This window comes from Salvelinus namaycush, chromosome 21, assembly GCF_016432855.1.
Source record: "Salvelinus namaycush isolate Seneca chromosome 21, SaNama_1.0, whole genome shotgun sequence".
NCBI classification, from domain to species: domain Eukaryota; kingdom Metazoa; phylum Chordata; class Actinopteri; order Salmoniformes; family Salmonidae; genus Salvelinus; species Salvelinus namaycush.
The window spans coordinates 23,211,686-23,234,984 of NC_052327.1; the positions used below are offsets into that span (position 1 = coordinate 23,211,686).

At 44.5% G+C, this 23,299-nt stretch overlaps 3 protein-coding genes across 3 annotated transcripts; 1 reads left to right on the top strand and 2 right to left on the bottom strand.

The window, feature by feature from the left end:
- Positions 1-410: 410 nt before the first annotated feature.
- LOC120066662 (chromosome transmission fidelity protein 8 homolog) lies at positions 411-2,368 on the bottom strand. Its single transcript, XM_039018096.1, has 3 exons — positions 2,187-2,368; positions 1,323-1,440; positions 411-1,215 (listed from the first exon to the last, which is right to left on the bottom strand). Exons 1-3 carry the CDS (start codon positions 2,210-2,212, stop codon positions 982-984), a joined length of 378 nt encoding a protein of 125 aa, XP_038874024.1. The 5' UTR covers positions 2,213-2,368; the 3' UTR covers positions 411-981.
- Positions 2,369-2,445: 77 nt separating this feature from the next.
- LOC120066661 (U3 small nucleolar RNA-associated protein 4 homolog) lies at positions 2,446-10,317 on the top strand. The gene is given in 18 exon segments (XM_039018095.1): positions 2,446-2,537; positions 2,904-3,072; positions 3,252-3,440; positions 3,554-3,638; positions 3,829-3,918; positions 4,093-4,304; positions 4,505-4,679; positions 4,787-4,832; positions 4,834-4,876; positions 5,058-5,154; positions 5,311-5,375; positions 7,210-7,332; positions 8,557-8,713; positions 8,847-8,953; positions 9,079-9,174; positions 9,351-9,536; positions 9,728-9,838; positions 9,996-10,317. Coding segments are annotated over 17 exon segments (2,058 nt in total). The 5' UTR covers positions 2,446-2,537; positions 2,904-2,913; the 3' UTR covers positions 10,113-10,317.
- A 1,943-nt stretch (positions 10,318-12,260) lies between these two features.
- wfdc1 (WAP four-disulfide core domain 1) lies at positions 12,261-19,899 on the bottom strand. The gene is made up of 6 exons (XM_039017950.1): positions 19,789-19,899; positions 13,055-13,253; positions 12,792-12,875; positions 12,557-12,697; positions 12,422-12,476; positions 12,261-12,315 (listed from the first exon to the last, which is right to left on the bottom strand). The coding sequence occupies exons 1-6, from the start codon at positions 19,897-19,899 to the stop codon at positions 12,261-12,263; spliced, it is 645 nt and encodes a 214-aa protein (XP_038873878.1).
- Between the last annotated feature and the right edge of the window lie 3,400 nt (positions 19,900-23,299).

Sequence of the window (23,299 nt, forward strand, 5' to 3'; positions counted from 1 at the left end):
TTTGAAGATGCGTAAGAATGATGGGGTGAAGAACAGGCTTATATTTAAAAGGATTATGGGGTTCTGACATTTCATGAAACAGCTGTTTACATCATGTTTATAGTATGATGTAGCTAGCACATCATGGTCAGTGAATTCAGTGTAGTTTGGTCTCTAGAGCTCAACATTGCAACACTGGTATTTGTGTAGTTACATGGATGAGAGATAAGACTTATTTTATATTACCATTTAGGGATGATATGTAGATTTAGAACAGGTAGGTATAACTGACATGTAGAAGTAATTAACCAACAGATAACATTTCTAACACAGTAGCATGGTAAAAAAAAACTCTCAGAATCAAGCAACAGCATATGGCTATTGATACACAACATAACACATATAGTTTTATTGGTATAGAATAGCTGAAAATAAAGTATTGTAACCACCCATGTATTCCATTATGAACATATTTAAATACAGTATAAAAGACATGTTTTTGGAAAAAGGTTTTGTATTTCAATTTCAATCAGAACATTTATTTTTTAAACTTGTACAGCGGTTGAAAAACTATGTTTTTGTATCTGAATAAAAACATTCTCATTCCACTGTTGTACTGACTTCTTTCCCATCTGAAAATAAACACAGTACAAATGGCATATCAACACATTCAATCCTGTCACAAAAATGCAAAAATTATTGAAATATCTTGATTTTACTAATACACCACCGCATACAGCAAATTCCAGGAGCATAACCACTTACATATCGAAACAAATATGCACACAGTCTAGTTCCAGTGGTCTATAACCTCAAGCCAGAGGAGTGTGTCCCAAATACAGTCTTGCACTGTGTGCTCCATACTTGTGGATTTGAAGTCATTAAGAGTGCAGCATGTACTTTCCTCCCACAGGAAAGAGAGGGACAATCTGAACTTGTCAAATTTTTCAGTAAAAAGGGTTTTGCAACAGTGAGCCCTAATGCATACGACCAAGTACTTTACTACACTTTCTTGGGCACATTAGTGATGATGGGCTTTGGGCGAGTCTTGAAGATGAGCTTCTTCTTGATGAGGGCAGCGACAGAGTAGGTGGTGGGGTTCTGATGGTTGGTTTCCATGGGAACCTCGTCCCCCTGCGGGAGGCCGGAGTGTTTCATCAGGACAGCAAAGGGCTTCTCCAGTTTGACCACCTTTCCATAGAGGATGTGGTGTCCCACGATGAGCACAGGCACACCCTGGGGGAGGGGATACAAGTGAAGACAAACAACCTCTCAGAGTGGAAAGAGGTGAGGTAAGAGAAGAGTGTACTAACACTATATTATAGTGCCATGTTGTTCTGTACCTCTTTGGTGTAGAGCAGATCTCCCATCAGGTTCCCAGCCAGTCCAGAGTTCTGCCTGGACACCATCTCCCCCTGGAGTTCAACCAGAAGCCACTCAGCAGGACCAGCCCCATCCACACTGGACAGGGATGGATAGGGGAGTAAAAACAGACGTACTCACCAATTACATACCTAGACATCAAGCAGTCACTAAACATAAATTCATCTTTAACACACTACAGCAGACTGATTGACACTCACATGTTTTATTTTTTTAACCCTTAGTTTACCAGGTAATTTGACTGAGAACACATTCTCATTTACAGCAACAACCTGGGGAATAGTTACTGGGGAGAGGAGGGGGGTGAATGAGCCAATTGTAAACAGGGGATGATTAGGTGGCCATGATGGTATGAAGGCCAGACTGGGAATTTAGCCAGAACACCAGGATTAACACCCCTACTCTTACAACAAGTGCCATGGGATCTTTAGTGACCACAGAGAGTCAGGACACCTGTTTAATGTCCCATCTGAAAGACAGCACCCAACACAGGGTATTGTCTCCAATCACTGCCCTGGGGTATTGGATATTTTTTAAACCAGAGGCAAGTGTGCCTCCAACACCACACACTCCCAGCAGCATCTGGTCTCCCATACAGGGACTGACCAGGACCAACCCTGCTTAGCTCCAGAAGAAAGCCAGCAGTGGGATGCAGGGTGGTATACTGCTGACAGATCTAACTCTGTTCATTAACATCTTATGAAATTAAATAAATAGCTAGGTAAGGTACACTACTCTGAATCAATGTTTTATACTGCGACGAGACAGACAGAACCTGTGTGAATTGACCATTTATAAGAATTCAGATGATTGACAAGTCTTACCTTGAATTTATGATTATTTGAACCATCGTACTGCTCGCAGAAAGATAACTAAAACATAGAGGAGGTGAGGAGAAGGAGAGAGATGCAACATAGGCACTTAACTAGACATTGTTAGGTACATATAATGATGCGTTAACGCTTATTCTGTCGATGACAAATCCTGATTGTTTTCATGTTTTTCCCGCCAGCAACATGTACCACCTTTTTCCGGCGCACAGTCGCGTCACTCACATCTAGGGTTTCCGGGTCAAAGGTGTCCAACGTGGTGTCTGCTGTAATTCAACGTTTGAAACTCTTAGCAATGAACGTTTGGTGAAAGAGAAGAAAATACTAAATAAGGGGGTGATACAAGTAAGCGTATTTGTTTTACTCTTTCTATGTTCATTATATATCGGTACTTGCCAATAATGTAATTATTTGTTGATAGGCATGCTCTGCTCTTTTAATGTAACGTTACAGCGAGCTTAGCTAGCTAACCGGCCAAATTGGGAGCTAGCAAGCTAACTTTAGGTAGCTATCGTTATCCAAGTAGGCTAGTTTTGTAGGTGATAGTTCTCTTGTTGCGGCTTACATTTCAAATTATATCTTTAGCATGATGGTCGTTTATCCGCTAACTAGTTATTGTAACTAAGTCCATCAACGTTAGCTAACATTACTGTTTTCCATGCAAAACTATTGATCCTCTTTTTAATTTTAAAATGTATCTGTTTTCTATAGATACGCAGCAATGGGGGAGTTCAAAGTGCACCGGGTTCGGTTTTTCGACTACATGCCCACAGCGATCAGAGCCATGGCATTCAATGCCCACACAGAGAGACTAGCCCTTGCACGAATGGATGGGAGTGTCGAGATTTTCAACTTCACTGACCACTATTTCCAGGAAAAAGTTAGTAGCTTACTTAATTATTTTATGGCATGTTCAGAATGTAAAGAAACATTTTGTTTGGCCATTACATTCTACCACATTTTAAACTTCAAACCTCTCTCGTTTGGCTATTGTGTGTGGTTGCTAAACCCTCAATGTGGTTGCTAAACTTGCCATTAACACTTGTTTTGGATCTGCAGGTTATCCCAGGGAAAGACTCCCGATCCATTGAGTCTCTATGTTGGGTTGGAGGACGCCTTTTCAGTGCTGGCCTGAATGGCGAGATCGCGGAATATGACCTGGAAAACCTAAGACCCAAGTACTCCCTGGAAGCGTATGGGGGCCCCATTTGGACCATAATCAGCAATACTCAAGGGACACAATTAGCGGTCAGTTACCCCTCTTGAATCAATGTATTTTCAGAAATATTCAAAGTATGCCTGCTGTAGGTGTATTTATTTTGCTATTGAAACAATGTAAATGTGGGTTTTTCACCTGTTAGATTGGATGTGAAGATGGGACAGTGAAGTTGTTTGAAGTACTTGAAGAGCACATACAGTTTGAGCGCAATCTGGACAGACAGAAAGGTAAGAGAAATAGTCCTTCTGATTCAATTGTCAAAAAATGTGTTACTTCCTTAGATTGCTGCCTTTCTTATGCTATATGGGCATCCTCACTCACACTGTCAATGGGATTAGGGACATTGCCCATGGTTGTTGAGAACTTAACCTCTTGTTGTAGTGCAGCCCTGTTAAACATTCTAATCCTGTCTTTCAGGTCGCATCATATCCCTCTCCTGGCACCCCTCTGGCACACACATCGCTGCTGGCATGATGGACATGATCCGTGTCTTTGATGTTCCAACTGGTGAGCTATGATCTGCTTTGAATAATCAATTTACATTTGAAAAATAGTGTTGAATTCATACTTGTTCCAATAGGCCAGTGAGGTTGTGGTGTTAAGTTGCAGTCTTTGTCAGTACACTGATGTCCATGTAGCTACTTGTAGTTTGATCCTGACCCCTAGTGTTTGTTGTCTCAGGTCATGCTGTACAGAGGCTCCTGGTGGACCGGGGCTTTGGAGGCTCTAAGAGTCGGGAGACAGTAGTCTGGAGCGTGGCCTTCCTGTCAGACCATACTGTCGTCAGCGGGGACTCTGCTGGGAAGGTCCAAGTCTGGGATGGACACACCGGCACGCTTGTCAAAACACACCTGGTGACCAAGTGGGATGTGCTGGCACTGTCTGTCTCTAAGGTGAGAGGATATTCTCTGTGATGGACACCTGGCGTTAACAAATATCTTATCTCTCCTTCCGGATTGGTGCACTCTATTTTTATTCAGAGGGGAGAGAGCAGGGTGACATGTCTGAAGGCATGTATTTGTTTGACACAACTACTGTTTATGTTTCACTAGAATGGAGCTTCCTTCCTGACTTGGCTGTGTTTGATTGACAGGATGAGAGCAGTGTGGTGGCAGGGACGTCAGAAGGCACTGTGATCCAGTTCCAGTTCATTGCTCCTACTCTGCATCAGCAGCAGGACAAGGAGTGGGTCAGAACCAGGACCTTCAAGAACCACACGCATGATGTCAGAGCCCTGGCTGAGATCGAGACTGCCATCGTCTCTGGAGGTCAGTACTAATGCTCAAATGGAGGAAGATGAAATGCTACTGTAGTACAATAAATGTTGCTTTATTTGACTGCATAAAGACTCATTCTGGATACATTATTTTCTCAGGCATGGATACCCACCTTGTAGTGAGACCCCTTTTGGAGAAGTTTGATGAAGTCACACGCTTCAGGACTTCGGAAGATCCACTTTCCCCACGTGAGTACAGAAATGGCAGAAATTACTCTGCTGTCAGAGTTGTTGCAAATAATATCCATTGCATTGATTCTGAATAGTGAATTCAATGGAATATTCCTATTAACTATGAACATGTTTTTTTATTATTATAGAATTGCATTAAGGCTGGGTTCGATCCTGTTTTATTGTTGTTTTTTTCCAGCGGAATCTAGTATCCTGTGCAAAGAAGGCAGGACTACTGCTCTTGCAGTTCCCTGGTCAGCTGGAGCTGTGGAGACTGGGAGATAGTGATGGACATGGTGAGAACCACACACACACACACTGTCTAGGAAGATGGGAGAAATACAGTCAATATCGTTGACTCTTTTTCAAACAAAAGGCAGTGGTCATCACACTTGTCTAGTAGGTATAGTTGTTGTGTGCAGTATTTGACGACTCATCTGTCTTCCTTTCAGGGAAGACAGGAGACCGCTTGCCTCTGAAGAGGAAGCCTGAGAAACTCCTCCTTCTGAAGAGAAAGGTAGCTACGTGGCTCATGCATATCAACTTGATCAGTAGAACCATCCAAGACCACCCGACCCTTTGGCCTTTCCTCTTAGCTTATCTGAGCACAGTATACAGTGAATCTGAGTGGCATAGTCTTGAGTTTATAAACGCAGCAAAAAATTAAACGTCCTCTGACAAGGCTATTAAGATACAGAAAATGTAGCTAAATCAAAGTTTTATGTTGATTATCCCTTCCCTTATGTTCTGGGGAAATTTGACCCGGAACAGAGTTTGAAATCACCAAAATACTATTTTACGTAATTATTCCACCATGACCGTTAATGACCCTTCTAAACTCAGCAAAAAAAGAAACGTCCTCTCACTGTCAACTGTGTTTATTTTCAGCAAACTTAACTTGTAAATATTCGTTGAACATAAGATTCAACAACTGAGACATAAACTGAACCAGTTCCACAGACATGTGACTAACATAAATTGAATAATTTGTCCCTGAACAAAGGGGGCATCAAAAGTAACAGTCAGTATCTGGTGTGGCCACCAGCTGCATTAAGTACTGCAGAGCATGGACTGCACCAGATTTGCCAGTTCTCGCTGTGAGATGTTACCCCACTCTTCCACCAAGGCACCTGCAAGTTTCCGAACATTTCTGGGGGGAATGGCCCTAGTCCTCACCCTCCGATCCAACAGGTCCCAGACGTGCTCAATGGGATTGAGATCTGGGCTCTTCGCTGGCCATGGCAGAACACTGACAGTCCTGTCTTGCAGGAAATCACGCACAGAACGAGCAGTATGGCTGGTGGCATTGTCATGCTGGAGGGTCATTTCAGGATGAGCCTGCATGAAGGGTACCACATGAGGGAGGAGGATGTCTTCCCTGTAACGCACAGCGTTGAGATTGCCTGCAATGACAACAAGCTCAGTCCGATGATGCTGTGACACACCGCCCCAGACCATGACGGACCCTCTACCTTCAAATTGATCCTGCTCCAGAGTACAGGCCTCGGTGTAACACTTATTCCTTCGACGATAAACGTGAATCCGACCATCACCCCCGGTGAGACAAAACCACGACTCGTCAGTGAAGAGCACTTTTTGCCAGTCCAGTGACGGTTGGTTTGTGCCCATAGGCAACGTTGTTGCCGGTGATGTCTGGTGAGGACTTGCCTTACAACAGGCGTACAAGCCCTCAGTCCAGCCTCTCTCAGCCTATTGCGGACAGTCTGACCACTGATGGAGGGATTGTGCGTTCCTCGTGTAACTCGGGCAGTTGTTGTCATCCTGTACCTGTCCCGCAGGTGTGATTTTCGGATGTACCGATCCTGTGCAGGTGTTGTAACACGTGGTCTGCAACTGCGAGGACAATCAACTGTCCGTCCTGTCTCCCTGTAGTGCTGTCTTAGGCGTCTCACAGTACGGACATTGCAATTTATTGCCCTGGCCACATCTGCAGTCCTCATGCCTCCTTGCAGCATGCCTAAGGCACGTTCACGCAGATGAGCAGGGACCCTGGGCGTCTTTATTTTGGTGTTCTTCAGAGTCAATAGAAAGGCCTCTTTAGTGTCCTAAGTTTTCATAACTGTGACCTTAATTGTCTACCGTCTGTAAGCTGTTAATATCTTAACGATCGTTCCACAGGTGCATGTTCATTAGTTGTTTGTGGTTCATTGAACAAGCATGGGAAACAGTGTTTAAACCCTTTACAATGAAGATCTGTTAACTTGTAAAAATCAAAATAACTTATCTTTGAAAGACAGGGTTCTGAAAAGAGGACGTTTCTTTTTTTGCTGAGTTTATAATGTTAAAGAAATGCTGTTTAACTGTAGTATTGTTGTGACCTTTACCCCCAGGGTGAAGATCATATCTGCTGCAGTGCCCTGTCCTCCTGTGGAGGATGGCTAGCTTATTCCACCGTGTCCTGCGTGCGTATCTACAGGCTGCAGACGGACAATAATAACATCAGTATTACCAAGGTATTACCAAATCCTGAATGTGGATAAAGTCAGCTTTCTCGCCTCTACTGTATTATGCGTGTCGCTCTGGCAGTAGTGGCAATGACAACAAAATGTATTCATATATTGAGATATTTCTTCTACTATTTGATCTCTGGTTATGAACTGATTTCCCCGATTGTGATCTCAAGTCAACATTCCAGGTATGATTTCTCATTGTTTGACTAATTCATAAGATCCCGTTCTTGTTGATTGTCATTTGAGCTTGTGCAATCTGATCGTGGGTTGTGTTCAGTTTTCCAAGGGACGACGATATTTGCAATCATTCAAATGGACCAGCCATTATTTCTATGCCATTATTAATTCATCCCAAAGGTGTTCGATGGGGTTGAGGTCAGTTCTTCCACCCCGATTTCGAAAAACTCTCTTTATGGACCTCACTTTGTTCATGGTGGCATTGCCATGGTGGAACAGGAAAGTGCCTCCCCCAAACTGTTGTCATAAAGTTGGAAGCACAGAATTGTCTAGAATGTCATTCTATGCTGTAGCATTAAGATTTCCCTTCATTGGAACTAATGGGCCTAGTCCGAACAATGAAAAACAATTAGACCATTATTCCTCCTCCACCAAACTTTACAGTTGGCACTATGCATTTGGGCAGGTAGCGTTCGCCTGAGATTCTTCCGTCGGACTGCCAGATGGTGAACTATGGTTCATCACTCCAGAGAACGCGTTTCCACAGTTTTACACCACTCCAGCCGACGCTTGGCATTGCGCATGGTGATCTTAGGAGTGTGTGCGGCTGCTTGGCTATGACAAGCTATTGACACAGTTCTTGTGCTGAAGTTGCTTCCAAAGGCAGTTTAGAACTCGGTAGTGAGTGTTGCAACTGAGAACAGACACATTTTACACATTTCCACTTCACAGTAACAGCACTTACAGTTGACCTGGACAGCTCTAGAAGGACAGAAATTTGACAAACGGACTTGGCATCCTATGACGGTGCCACGTTGAAAGTCACTGAGCTCTTCAGTAAGGCCATTCTACTGCCATGTTTGTCTATGGCGATTGTATGGCTGTGTGCAAGATTTTATACACCTGTCTGCAACGGGTGTGGCTGAAGTAGCCGAATCCACTGATTTGAAGGGGTGTCCACATACCTTTGTGTGTATATATAGTGTAGCTCAGCAATATATTTTATTTTTAGAATATATTTGAACTACCTCACTTGTCACCCCCTCCCAGGTATCCAAACTCCCAAAGGTTCTGCGCTCTGCACACCAGCTCTGCTTCTCCTCGGACTCCTCCAAGATGTTTGCTGCCTCCAGCCAATCATCAGTCCTCGTTATTGCTCTTACCCAGTCTGAGTGCAAGTATGTGCACACCCTCAAGCCCAAGTCAGGTCAGTGGATCCACCGATACGTCACCTCAGTTTGGTTGTTCTTCACTGAAAAACCATAGCTTTCTTTTGTATAATTCCGATTCTAAATTCTGATTGTGGCAGCGTGGTCTCACTCTGACGTTTCCTTCTCCAGGGTCCAGACAGCCCATTCACCTAATGACTACCAGTGTAGATGGGAAGTGGCTGGCGGCCGCAAATAGTGACTGTGAGATCCACGTCTACAATCTACAGAAACTAAAGGTGGGTGGTTTTTCCACTGATCCAGCCAAGCACTACAGCTGCTTGTTATTCTACAAGTAACATTGTAAAAGTTGTATAATCTGCTACCAATGACAGCCTCTCACGGCCCTGTTCTTGTGTTCCAGCTCCATTGTATAGTACCTGTTTATGGTTCCTGTCCCAGTGCCATGGGGATCCACCCCACCACCAACAACCTGACCATGGTGCACGCTGACCAACAGGTAAACACCATGCCACCTCTCATACTGCCACTGCAGTTGTAGATAGTAGTATCTCTCAATTATACCTTTTACAGGATTGATCTTGTTGAAATTGTTGTCATTTCCCCTGTAGGTTTAGGATTTAGTACTCTTGACACGTGTAGTTATGCTGACTGTTCTGTGGTGTATGTCTGTAGTTATTTGAGTACTCTATAGTGGAGAAGCAGTACACAGACTGGAGCCGAAAGCTGCAGAAGCAGGGGCTCCACAACGTGTGGTTGGACCGGGACACACCCGTCACCCATGTGACCTTCAACCCGAAAAACCCAAATCAAGTTGTCCTGCACGACATGCACATGTTCTGCATAATTGACCAAAGTCTGGTAAGAAACCTGCATTTCCCAAAGGCATCCTCCTTTTTGTTGTTCTTTCAAGTGTTTATTCATCAATGTCCTTGTCATAATGGCCTTATTGGTTTTAGTGGCCTAGTATGGATCATATTGAATGTATCATTTAGAATACACCTGCTGTAAGTGCCCTGTGAGGTTAACGCTGTCCCTTTCTCCCCCCTCAGCCCCTCCCTGACCAGAAGACCCAGTTTTACAATCAGATGACCCTCAGGAGCATATCAGAGCAGGAGAGGCCCAGTCACCTCCATGCTTTCAAAATATGCAAAACCTTCCAGGTGAGAGTCTCCTCTTTTTGGCCAGGTAGAACCCAACCCCAAACTGGGACAATATCAGGATTCTGTTGGATATACCCTATACACAGTTATGTTTAAATTCTGTAAATATAACCGGTCAAATCAGTATGTTTTATTCATGTTGTCTGTTCCTGTGTAGGACCTGCTGTGTGTGAGCCTGTTGGATGACCAGTCTCTGGTGGTGGTGGAGCGCCCTCTCCTGGCCATCACATCTCAGCTGCCTGCTCCAGTCCGACAGAAAAAGTTTGCCACATAAACATGGAGGAGAAGTGTGTTTTTATGTTTGTCTGTGGCTGCACTTCAATTCTCTACCCTTCTCCCTGAGGTAGACATACATTCATTGGATTTTAAAAGAATGCCATTTCAGGGAGCAGGGGAGGGAATCGGAACACAGCCTGTGTCTTCACCCCTGACCCATGCTTTGTAAAGACTGTTTGATACGTTAATAAATTAAATATTTACTGTAATGTACAGACTGTTTTGTCATCCACCGCAAGGTAGTCACCTAAAGCTAGCAAGAATGGTAAGTCGTGCTTTTGCGTTAATGGTTAGGTTTTAGTGTATCGTTTCGCAGTTATTTAGGTCTGTACAATAATGTAAATAGCAGACCATGCCTCAAACAAAGTTTATTTAGAATACACAAAGCAACATTACAGCACCAGTTTGACAACATTTGGATATCACTGTTTCACTCAGAGTTACATCTTGTTCATACCTCTAGCTTATTAGTTGTGGAATTCAGTCTTTGTGTGTAGACCAGCTTATTGTCCTGTTAGAAGAGGCAGCCTTGGAACTGAGCACCATTTCATATAGTACTCAAATACAGACATGGATATTTGACGTGGACTCCTAACCACTCACTTTTTTATTATACTAAAGCACATTTTTGTGAAAATACTGGATGGAATAGGATCAATTTGATTCACTTTCGATAGTTTGAACTGTTCGATGTTCTGATAATGATTAGATCATTGGTGTAAGGCCTAGCTTGCTCTCCCACTATGATAGACAGACAGGCTTTGTTCAAGCTGTCAGTAGAGTGGAGGGTAGTTGTGAAGTTATTACATGAATGTATGGAGTCTGTCTGTGGTTCTGGTTGACCCCAGCTGTTTCTGGGTCTGTTTCTGGGTTTCAGTCTGATAACCATAAATCCGGTGTGTTTATGGGACCTTCATCCTGCTCGCCTGAAGGGTGAGGGGGCCAACAGTTGCACATGGTTCTTATTTCCTATTGACCAGCCCTCGATGGGCCTCAGGTTAGGATTCAATGGCTGGGTTTACACAGGCAGCCCAATTTTGATATTTTTTCCACTAGTTTTGAGCAATCGCATTTCTTTTCACAGGTCTTTTTCAGAGCTGATCTGATTGGTGAAAATACTTATTAGTGGGAGAAACATTGGTCTGCGTGTGTGTCTAGTTGTGGAGTGTTTTGCAGTAGATCTACTTAGATATTATGTATAGAATAATGGCATGTTTTATTTTTATTTCCCAGTTTGAGATGGAAAGAAAAGTGCTTTGATGTTTACTGTCTTGTACCTTTCTCTGCTTCAACCATAACGCCATTATTCTTTACCCATAACTAAATCACAACACGTTCCCGTGTGTGTAAATCTCTCAAAGTAGGGTATTATGTGTTAACCCTGCATGGACCATTATTACAACAAAATTGAGTATACCAGTTATAGAAGAGGTAGGAAATGTAGGCTTGTTTTCATCCTTTTCCCAGGCCAGACATGAGAAATGTAACGCACCGTGAGGTTACCAGGTCTGGTCTGGTTGTGTTCTGTTGACCTGGTTGTGTTCTGTTGACGAGAGGTTTGGTATCTGGGCTCTGATAGCTGAGGTTCTGGGGAGAGGTATCCGATGCTCTAAGGAAAGACATTGATCTGTTGTGATGAGTATGAGCATTTACTATCTGTCAAAAATTGTTATTATAGATTGTTAGATTGTCCTTTGATAGCTCTGGCATAGGCAAAACATTTTGATGAGGGGAAAATCGATACTGTTATATAGAGCAATATTATTTTGGACAATATATATTTTTAGCTGGTGCTAAATTGACTGTACCTGTGCCAAAATGCTTGTATTTTTCATCTTATAGCTTCTTCTCCATCTTTTAAAATGGTGAGCCAACATGTTTTCAGCTATTTCATTTCCATGATTGATCAAAACAAATGTACTTATGCTCTCTCTAGTCTCTCTGCAGCAGACATATAGAGAGCAGTATCTTTGGAACATCAAATCGTAATACATATTGTATTGGCACCTAAATATCGTGATAATATCATATAGTGAGGTCCCTGGTAATTCTCAGCCCTAGCAAATAATATAGGCTATATTATTTCCTTTTTTTTTTTTTTTTTAATGCCATCTAGATCTAGTTTTCTATCCCAGAAAGACCTACCTCATCCCAGATGTTTGTGGTGGTGTTTCTCATAGGCCACAGCATTATTAGAGCTGCTTCCAGTTCCTATGGTGGAGAAATAACAGGCGTATGAAAGAGGCCCCAGTAGTTGATCCAAATGCAGTATAATGATTGAGTATACAGGACAGTTGATCATCACACCTACCCAAGTAATCCTTATAGTCCTTGTAGGACCTTTGCCTCATGGGACGTCCATCTGGAAGAGAAAGAGCACCTCCAGTTAGTTTATGGCAGTTTTTAGAATTCCATCGAATGAGTGACTGAATCTGACCTTACCAGAGTTACCACGCGACTTGATGCACTGTCCCCTGTTGGGGATGCCAACGGCAGGGTTTCCTTGGTTGATGATGTGGCACTCGTAGCCCGTGGGACAGTGAAGGGGCTCGTCACCATCCTCTGTGGTGCTGCATGCCTCCGCTAGAGGGAAGGGGACACACAGGTCAGAGGTCAACTAAACACACATACTGGTGATGTAGAGTTCAGGTGGGTTTAATGGTTCCAGGCTACTCACCCTGCAGTACCTCCTCTGGACCGTCTAGAAGCCAGCCATTCCCTCCCAGCCACCGAGGCTTGGGTTGAACCAGCCAGTCCAGCACTGATCAACACAAACACACATCATTGGAAAGTTTGTTCCTAATTATATCATCAGGACTTTACTGCATATCCTTGTGCCAATGGTTAGAACCATGCCCATGCTATATATGACCATGTGTGTTGTCAAATGTGTTGATAAGTATGGTTTTGTGTACTGTATACTAGATCTATGGTGCTTACCCGGTGGTGGCTGCACTGACTCCAGACAGGCGTAGATGCAGCCGTTGTAACAGCAGCGTTTGTGGCGCTCACACTCTGAGTCAGAGCGGCAGCCGGGCACCTCGCAGGCCCGCTCCGGTAGCATCTGAGGTGGGGGTGGGCAGCGGTCGTTCTTCTGGTGCTGGGTGGACTGGGACTGCTGGTTCGGATACTCATAGTCCTGAGAGGAGATGAGATAAGATAATTACTTTATTGTTTGCACAGAAATTTGCAATCTATTATCCTGAGACTGAAATATAAAGAGACCTGGATCATTTCCAACATAATAGCTACAGTAGGCCTACAAAGATAAATAATGGTAAGTGTGCTTGTCCTATCCTTTTGACCAGCAGGTGGCAGTAACTCCTTTATGTAACATACTTGTTGCAACATTTTCCATCAGCTTCTTCTATTTCTTATGTTTTCAGTGTTATGTAGCTGTCATGTCTGTCAGTACTCTAAACATGTGGGGGGATGAAGAATTGAAGAGTAAGTCAATATGGAGGGAAATAGGGCTGTGAACATGAGCCAGAGATCTCCACATGTGATACACTGTCAAGGAGGTCCTGCCTGCCTCAAACCCACACACATTCTCCACCTTCTGAACAGTGGTGGTCTGTGATTGTGCCTCAAACCCACACACATTCTCCACCTTCTGAACAGTGGTGGTCTGTGATTGTGCCTCAAACCCACACACATTCTCCACCTTCTGAACAGTGGTGGTCTGTGATTGTGCCTCAAACCCACACACATTCTCCACCTTCTGAACAGTGGTGGTCTGTGATTGTGCCTCAAACCCACACACATTCTCCACCTCTCCTGAACAGTGGTGGTCTGTGATTGTGCCTCAAACCCACACACATTCTCCACCTCTCCTGAACAGTGGTGGTCTGTGGTTGTGCCTCAAACCCACACACATTCTCCCCCTCTCCTGAACAGTGGTGGTCTGTGATTGCTCGTAAAGAGCTTGTGAAACACTTACATAATCAGATCTGTAATACAGCCATGACTGTGCTTACTGCTTTGCTTGCTTCAATAAGCTACAACTATTTCCATGATCCCATGTGGTGAACTTCGCCCATTAGAGGCTGCACTTCCTGTAAGCTCTGGAGGAGGTCATAGGTCAAACACAGGTTTATTTAGGTTTGTGGTCACTGTATGTGATGTGCATTTAACCACACCACTTTCCTCATATTTTCTAGTGTTATTGCACAGAGGAGCTGCTCTGGCCCAGCAGCAGATCCAGTGAGGTCAGGTTTCCAGTTGAGGTATTGTACAGTGTCAACCAGACTCAATCTGGGAGGCTCACTCTGCCAATACAAATTCCTCTCCTCTATCATCCTTCATCAAGCAGTAGTTCATCAGAATGCAAATATTCCGCATTGTCTGGCCAAGAGAGAACCAAAGCCCATCTATAGCATGGAGCTCCATAGCAGATACTGTAAATTCAGGTGTACATCCTGCTGCTCACGAAGTGGATGCCCTCTCACTAATTAGTTTATGTGCTTGCAGACTGCACAAAATTGTTAAAACTGCACTGTTTATATGGCAGGCTAAGCAACTGCTCTTCCAAATCAACCGTCAAAATGAAAGCAAATGTTTGGTGTGGGTGTTTGTGACACACAGAATGCATATTTGTAATAAACACACAAATCGTTTGCTTCATCAGCTGCCAGCCTGGTGGGTGGGGTGCCAGGTCTCACCACGGCTCAGTGACTGAATCAACTTGTGGCGTTGGCGTGGCAACACACAGAGCCACTACTTTCTGGCCCTCCCTGTCAGTGTGACCACAGTGCGTCCTCAGGCTGTGCCTTGGTTAGGGTATTGATCTTGATTTGACGCCAATTGACTACGTCTTAGGACCACTTCCAGATTGTTTATGTATTTTACAGTGATTCACCTTCCTCAAAGTTAATCTTTTGAGCTCTTGACTTCATCAGGGTTCTCTTCGTACTGAGAATCTGTGCTTTTAGCAGCCATGGTCTACGTTGGCCAAATTGGAACAAGCATCTCTCAGATCTTCTGACTGTCTGTCTCCTGAGGGCTTCTAGGCCTAGTCATATTAACCTAACCTATAGTATCTCAAAACCAGTGGAAAGGTGAAAGAGAAGCTAATCAAATGTCATAATGCTGTTCAGTCTACAAAATGATTCTAATCCTATAAACACATGATTATGGGATGCAAAGTAGGCCATTCACTTTCATCCTCATGTCATCCTATATCTTTACAAATGCAACTCCAGGTTTAAAGTACAAGAGTGAGACTGATTATCTCTGTGAATGGATAATGTCAGTTACAGGGACCATGGTTCATTATATGCTCAGTTCCCATCGTTTCCCCTCAGATCTCAGTACCGGAGGAAGTAGTGTCTGGATCCTGTCTATCAGTCTGCCTGTCTGAGTGCCAAGCTGCCCTACCCTGCGATGCACTGTGCCGTGCTGCATGTGTCTGTTTGATGTTCAGTCCCACATTGTTTATTTATTGTTTATTGGTATCTTCCTGCTGGGCCACAGAGATGCCGGCAGCCCTGTTATACCGGTGTTTACTGGGAGCATTGTCTTCCAGGACAGGGATTTCAAAGCTGAGCGCTGCAGCTGTGGTCTAACGCAATCAGAAACCAAATTTAGCTCCAGACTGCGATGTAAACTGTGATCAGGCCATTGAGGTCTGTATTGTATCTAGTTCTTAGATCTGACACTTCCTGATTCCGAGAACTCCAGGAAGCACACCATGCAGCCTCTCCAGTGACTATGTGTAATGTGATACTGTCATACAGCTCAAATGGATTGCACTGATTATTTCATGCTAGTCATACTTATGGCCATGCTATTTGGATCGGTATCTCCTCCTTTCTCATGTAATACAACTACATGTATTATCCAGCCTCCTTTTCATGTAATACAACTACATGCATTATCCAGCCTCCTTTTCATGTAATACAACTACATATATTATCCAGCCTCCTTTTCATGCAGAGTTCTCCTGTGCTGTGAAAGGTCTCTAGACCAGCCTTGCTCTAGACTTTGTGTGGCCCCTGGGCACTTAGTTCATTTCCTGCACCGACTCTGACTGACAGCTGGCAGGGTCTGACCTTAGTCTATAAAGAGATGGAGTGTAGCCAGACAAATGCTGGGGAGGGGGTGAAATTATGTTTTAGTCAGATATTATATCTGTTTGGGCTTCTTGCGGTCAATTTGCAGTCTACAAATTAATTGTAGCTTTGTTCCGGCCCCCTGACCATCCACTCATGAAAGAATTGTCCTGCGGCTGAATTGGCCATGCTCACATCATCTGACTGAGATTAACGTTCAGAATGCCTATCAAAGTCCACATCACCTGACCACCTCTGCCAGTGGGCTAAGTGTATTAACTCTGACCTACCCAGCAGTATACTCAAACCAAGTATAAAACATACCTTACCTCCTGTGGATTTCTTCCAGAATATTTTTTCCAATATATTACTGTATGGCAAGGCCATATGTTTTGTATTTGTTACGAATATTTTACATTTTTGTCCTACTCATAGACAGAGTGGTATTTACTGGCTACAATAGAGGGATTATCTGCTATATTGAGTCCAGCCATCTTGGAATAGCCTATACTGTAAATGAACTTGGCCACCATGCTGGAATGTGCAAAGTTAGGATGCCTTTTCCAATTTGGTTCGTTCTGACGTTTTAGCACACAGACAGCCCAATTCCATGGGATTCATTCCCTTATAGCTCCCATGGATAAAGAGCTGTAGCTGTGAGATGGTAAACAGAGGTGTGAGAATCACCTGGGGAGGACATAAAATGCTGAGAGAGGCCAAGGCAGACGGCCCAGAGCAGAAACAGAACAGGAAGGCCAAGGATTTGCTGAGCATCTGCAGGCCCAATCTAATTTCAGAGCCTGACAAAAGCCTGTCCCCATCGAGGGAAATTAATGGAACTGTACAGATTTAGTGCAGTTCAGAACTTCATGAACATGCCCAGACACATGTCAGAAGCAGACTATATCCCCCTGGATGGGACACAATAACAGGAGTGTTACTCCAAAATTTGCATCAACATTCTCTGGGTGCTGTCTAAGCAGTGGCAGCTACGGTTATTGAAATGCTCTCCCCACGCTAGCAGAATGTTTGCATGTTTCTGGCTGTGCTGGCCGGCTGAGCTGGCCGGCTGCTCATTCTACTTTGCTGGTCTGGAGGGAGAAAGAGAGTTGCACCCTGTGCCCCTCTGCCTCCTGCACCTCTCCCATCTCTCCCCTCCCTCTGTCTGCTGCTCTCATACAGGAGCCCCTCTGTGACAATGGCCATGCTCTGTTTCTCTGTGGTCAGTCTTGTGCATGACTGTCTGTCACTCCTCCACTCCTCACACAGCCTTCATGAAACCATAGTGCTGCTATTGCTAAGACTGAGCACACTGGAAGGGTTTACATGAATAAGATGCCAGGGCTTTTAGAAGCTGTGTGATGATTGAATGACAAGGGCAATGATATTGACAATAGCTTATAAATGGCCTCACAACAAAGTGTCCATGCAGTCAATACTGAGTTCCTGCCTCAGCCATTAAACACCACTCTGTGGGCACTCTAATGGAGAGGGGTCACTGGGGGCTGCCTGGCAATGGCATGAAATCATTTAATTAAACAGTCCAATTCATTTGAGTCATCTCACTCAAGAACTTTGGCACTTATGAACTTTGCCGTTTAAGCTGCAATTACAGTGGAGCAAAGTGCCAGAAGGATTTGACCCAGTGCCCCAGTTCTGGACTAATCTGAGCCAACACTACACTACGACTACTGACCTGAGGTGACCCAGTGCCACAGTTCTGGACTAATCTGAGCCAACACTACACTACGACTACTGGCCTGAGGTGACCCAGTGCCCCAGTTCTGGACTAATCTGAGCCAACACTACACTACGACTACTGACCTGAGGTGACCCAGTGCCCCAGTTCTGGACTAATCTGAGCCAACACTACACTACGACTACTGACCTGAGGGGACAAGATAAGATTGCAGCACTGAGGAGGGTGCGCATCTTGTCGGTTCCTGTTCGAATTTGTTTGCTCAGAATGTCCGGGCAATAATTTCCTTCGACCGACAAGCACTTCTGGATCCCTTATCATCGGGCAGAAGGTATCAAAGGATGAGGTCTGATACAAACAGGCTCAGAGAGTTTCTATCAACAAGCCATCAGACTGCTGAACACTTGAACTGGACTGACCACCTGCTCTGATTCTCCTTACTATCACACACACACACACACACACACACACACACACACACACACACACACACACACACACACACACACACACACACACACACACACACACACACACACACACACACACACACACACACACACATTGCTGCAGCAACAGTGTAGGTACTCATTTCAGCTCTAACTATCCCCCACCTTTTGGTTAAGCCCTCTCTTCCTGATCCGCCGGGCGCCTCCTGACCCACACAGAGACATACATACATTTATGCTACACACACATCACAACTGCTGCTACCAGACACTTATTACACTGCTCAGTTTATATACTGACCCCCCACCCTCCCCAAAACACGTGTAAATATTGGACTATATATTGTGCCTTCCTCTATTATAATATTATATTCTACTGAGCCATTTACTTTATCTTCATATTTTAATATTTTATTATTTCTTATTGTTGATGCATTGTCAAGAAGGAACCATTTCGTTGGACGTTGTATACCATGCCTATCCCGTACATACGGTACGACTAATACAACTTGAAACCTGAAACCGACTGCCATCCACTGTACGGTAAGACAACTAAAATATTTAAACTAGTCGGATAAGCTCACCTAACATCCTGCAACCATTACTGGCTTATTCAGACAAAGAAAGAAAGGCAAGGGAAGGCAACAGGTGTTGCACATGCTGGTGCCATGGAGTTGTGAATGGAGAGTGATGGAAGTGAAAGAGGTGGAAGGCTTGGAGGGAGAAGGAGAATAAAGCATTAGGTCACGGCCATCTCAGCATGTTCCAATTAAAGTGGCTTTGAAGCAGCGTCCTTGAAGAATGTCAGTTTGGCCATCCGTCGTGAGGGAGGGAGGGAGAGAGAGAAAGAAAGCGGGAGGGAGAGAGAGAGAGAGGGGAGCACCATAGTGCACCGGCCCTCGTTAACTATGATCAATCAAACCTGCACTGAGCTGAGTTAACGAGCTAAGGCCCACTGAGTTCCTTCCCCAATAACCCTAACATCCTTTACACCAGGTTCACACAAACACATACACTCGTACCACACACACACGCATCCTGCTCTGTACCTTCTATTTTGTAGTCTTGTGAGAGTTTTTTTTATAGAATTCAAGCACATTACTCAGTACGTTTATCTTCAGACATACACACCTCTACTGACCTCTTCAACAGAGACATAGTCACATCACTGTTAACACCCACCTCTCACCTCAGCGCCAACACTGTTTTCAGTGTGAAACCTTCAAAATACACCCCTCTGCCACCCTGCTAAAACAGAGTATGTATTGTATTTACACCAGCCTTTCCCTCTCTCTTCACACACACGCACACGCACACGCACACACAAACACACACACACACACACATACACAAACACACACACACACACACACACACACACACACACACACACACACACACACACACACACACACACACACACACATTGCTGCAGCAACAGTGTAGGTACTCATATCAGCTCTAACTAACCCCCACCTTTTGGTTAAGCCCTCTCTTCCTGATCCGCCGGGCGCCTCCTGACCCACAGGACAGCACCAGCATGCAGAGCACCAGCACCAGTGGTGTCCGGACATGACAGCCAGGCATGGTCTAACGCTGAACTCTTCCTGTACTCCTCACACTGTTTCGTCTCTTCTTCTGCCACTCCTTGTATTCTGTATTGTATCCTTCTTCCTTGGAGTTTAGAAAAGGTGGCCTGTTTTTCTTTGTATGTCTTATGTTTTATCCTTCCCTCCAACGCTGTGTTGTTCCGTCCAGTGCTTGGTATTCCTTATTGGGCCGGTGTTGAGGCAGGGGCTCCTGTTCTCATGTGCCTGTGAAGCCAGCGATTACACAAGCTCTGCAGGACAAGTCTTTATAGCCGTCTGAGCAGGGAAAACTGCAAGGGAAAATCAGGAAGAGGAACGGAAAGGATGAGAAAGAATGAATAGAGCTACTGTGGAGAGAAAAGGAAAGAGGGAGATAGTTTGGGGAGTCAAGGAGAGGAAGTGAAGGGCAGCTGTCTGAGCATCAGTTATTCTGAGGAGAGGGTTAAATCGGTCTGCTCGCACGACAAGCACGTCTGCCTATGACTTAGCGAGGGAGGGAGGGAGGGAGCGGGAGGAGGGAGTCCTAAGGAGGGAGGGGAGAGAACAGAAGACCGAAAGATGTGTAGAATGAGATATTGTTGCCCCATGTGTCTGTAACTAGAGAGAGATGGAGAGAGAGACATCCATCCTTGAGTTTGGGTATACAGTATTTGTCTTTGGGAATGTACTGTATGTGTTAAAGAGAGTAGGAAAAACATTGAGGGCTAATTCTGACAGCATATAGTACATTTCCAGTATGGACTGTATGTTAGAGTTAATGTGTATGTATGCCTGTATTCAGTTATGATTGTTGTATGCATACATTTTACATAATGAGTTTAATTTGTGGAAATAGGAAATGCATGATATACAGTCGTGGCCAAAAGTTTTGAGAATGACACAAATATTAATTTTCACAAAGTCTGCTGCCTCAGTTTGTATGATGGCAATTTGCTTATACTCCAGAATGTTATGAAGAGTGATCAGATTAATTGCAATTAATTGCAAAGTCCCTCTTTGCCATGCAAATGAACTGAATCCCCCAAAAACATTTCCACTGCATTTCAGCCCTGCCACAAAAGGACCAGCTGAAATCATGTCAGTGATTCTCTCGTTAACACAGGTGTGAGTGACGACGAGGACACGGCTGGAGATCACTTTGTCATGCTGATTGAGTTCGAATAACAGACTGGAAGCTTCAAAAGGAGGGTGGTGCTTGGAATCATTGTTCTTCCTCTGTCAACCATGTTTACCTGCAAGGAAACACGTGCCGTCATCATTGCTTTTCACAAAAAGGGCTTCACAGGCAAGGATTTTGCTGCCAGTAAGATTGCACCTAAATCAACCATTTATCGCATCATCAAGAACTTCAAGGAGAGCGGTTCAATTGTTGTGAAGAAGGCTTCAGGGCGCCCAAGAAAGTCCAGCAAGCGCCAGGACCGTCTCCTAAAGTTGATTCAGCTGCGGGATCAGGGCACCACCAGTACAGAGCTTGCTCAGGAATGGCAGCAGGCAGGTGTGAGTGCATCTGCACGCACAGTGAGGCGAAGACTTTTGGAGGATGGCCTGGTGTCAAGAAGGGCAGCAAAGAAGCCACTTCTCTCCAGGAAAAACATCAGGGACAGACTGATATTCTGCAAAAGGTACTGCTGAGGACTGGGGTAAAGTAATTCTGTCTGATGAATCCCCTTTCAGATTGTTTGGGGCATCCAGAAAAAAGCTTGTCCGGAGAAGACAAGGTGAGCGCTACCATCAGTCCTGTGTCATGCCAACAGTAAAGCATCCTAAGACCATTCATGTGTGGGGTTGCTTCTCAGCCAAGGCAGTGGGCTCACTCACAATTTTGCCTAAGAACCATGAATAAGGAATGGTACCAACACATCCTCCGAGAGCAACTTCTCCCAACCATCCAGGAACAGTTTGGTGATGAACAATGCCTTTTCCAGCATGATGGAGCACCTTGCCATAAGGCAAAAGTGATAACTAAGTGGCTCGGGGAACAAAACATTGATATTTTGGGTCCATGGCCAGGAAACTCCCAAAACCTTCATCCCATTGAGAACTTGTGGTCAGTCCTCAAGAGGCGGGTGGACAAACAAAAACCCACAAATTCTGACAAACTCCAAGCATTGATTATGCAAGAATGGGCTGCCATCAGTCAGGATGTTGCCCAGAAGTTAATTGACAGCATGCCAGGGCGGATTGCAGAGGTCTTGAAAAGAAGGGTCAACACTGCAAAAAATTAAACATCAACTTCATGTAATTGTCAATAAAAGCCTTTGACACTTATGAAATGCTTGTAATTATACTTCAGTATTCCATAGTAACATCTGACAAAAATATCTAAAGACACTGAAGCAGCACACTTTGTGGAAATTAATATTTGTGTCATTCTCAAAACTTTTGGCCACGACTGTAGTGTAAGAATGTCCCTGGGAGTGCCTTGACTATGCATTCCTGAGAAGGTTATATATTGAAAGGATGATGTAGGCGGTCAACTAGAAAGAATAAAAGCATGTGGCGTGTTCCAGGGAAGGAGCATGGGAAAAACATCCAGGGAAAAACATTTTCCCTCTCAAACCTGGACATATCCCCTCACCCTTCTCACTCCCTAACTCCCCCTAACCCCTGTCATTCCCGTATCCTGCATTGAAAGGGGGAAAGAATGCTAAGCCTGCACAAATCTCCGTCATTATTAGTTTTACAGGAGCAAGGCCCATGTCACAATGGGGCCCAAGCTATAGTAACACAAAAGAGAGAATGAAGAGAGAGAGAATAGCAAGAGAGAGACATGCCTGTCTGTCGCCAGCGGGGCCTGGATGGGGTATGGGGTCGGGAAAGTAGCTTTACTATAAAGACCCCTGATGATGTAGCTATGGGATGTTCCCTGACAGAAATGGTACTGCATCAATAGCGGAGGTGATACAGTAGCTACAGTAATAACAGCAGAAACCAAACATTATGGAGCTAGGAACTAAAACTATGATAACATACCTCAGAGAACCATAATGCAACAATATGTGGAGCTCAGATCATTCATTATAGGATGGTTGGGTCATGTTGATTGTAGCTTTAAGCTGATTATAACCACGTAACACAGCAGTGGTAAACTTCTGAGTGGTGTTTATTGGCATGGTGATTATAGCCGGACGAGAGACAGCTAAGTGTAGACATGTGGCTGTGTTCCATGCAGATGACAGTCACTCTCATTTCTGCACTGTTGGGTTAGAGGGTCACTTCCCCTGTCACGGTCACCTGTCACCCCAGACTGCCCAACCTCCCCCACATCCCCCCTGCATTCGTCACTTGCACATCCCTGCACTAGCCTAAACCCAAGTACACTCCACTCTGTCTACCACCCAACCACCAGCGCAACACTTTGTCCCCTTCTATAGCAAGGGCACAGAGAAACTTGACTC

Bases quoted from the DNA above. Each gene is read 5' to 3' on its own strand.
- LOC120066662 (XM_039018096.1), bottom strand. From the start codon at position 2,212: ATGGTTCAAATAATCATAAATTCAAG. The intron at 1,441-2,186 runs GTAAGACTTGTC...ATCCCTGTCCAG, and splicing joins CAAATAATCATAAATTCAAG to TGTGGATGGGGCTGGTCCTG. The intron at 1,216-1,322 runs GTACAGAACAAC...CCCCTCCCCCAG, and splicing joins ATCTGCTCTACACCAAAGAG to GGTGTGCCTGTGCTCATCGT.
- wfdc1 (XM_039017950.1), bottom strand. From the start codon at position 19,899: ATGCCTGGCTGTCATGTCCGGACACCACTGGTGCTGGTGCTCTGCATG. The intron at 13,254-19,788 runs GTGGGGGTTAGT...ATCTCCTCTCAG, and splicing joins AGAGAGGGCTTAACCAAAAG to GACTATGAGTATCCGAACCA. The intron at 12,316-12,421 runs GTGTGATGATCA...AGGAACTGGAAG, and splicing joins TATAAGGATTACTTGGGTAG to CAGCTCTAATAATGCTGTGG.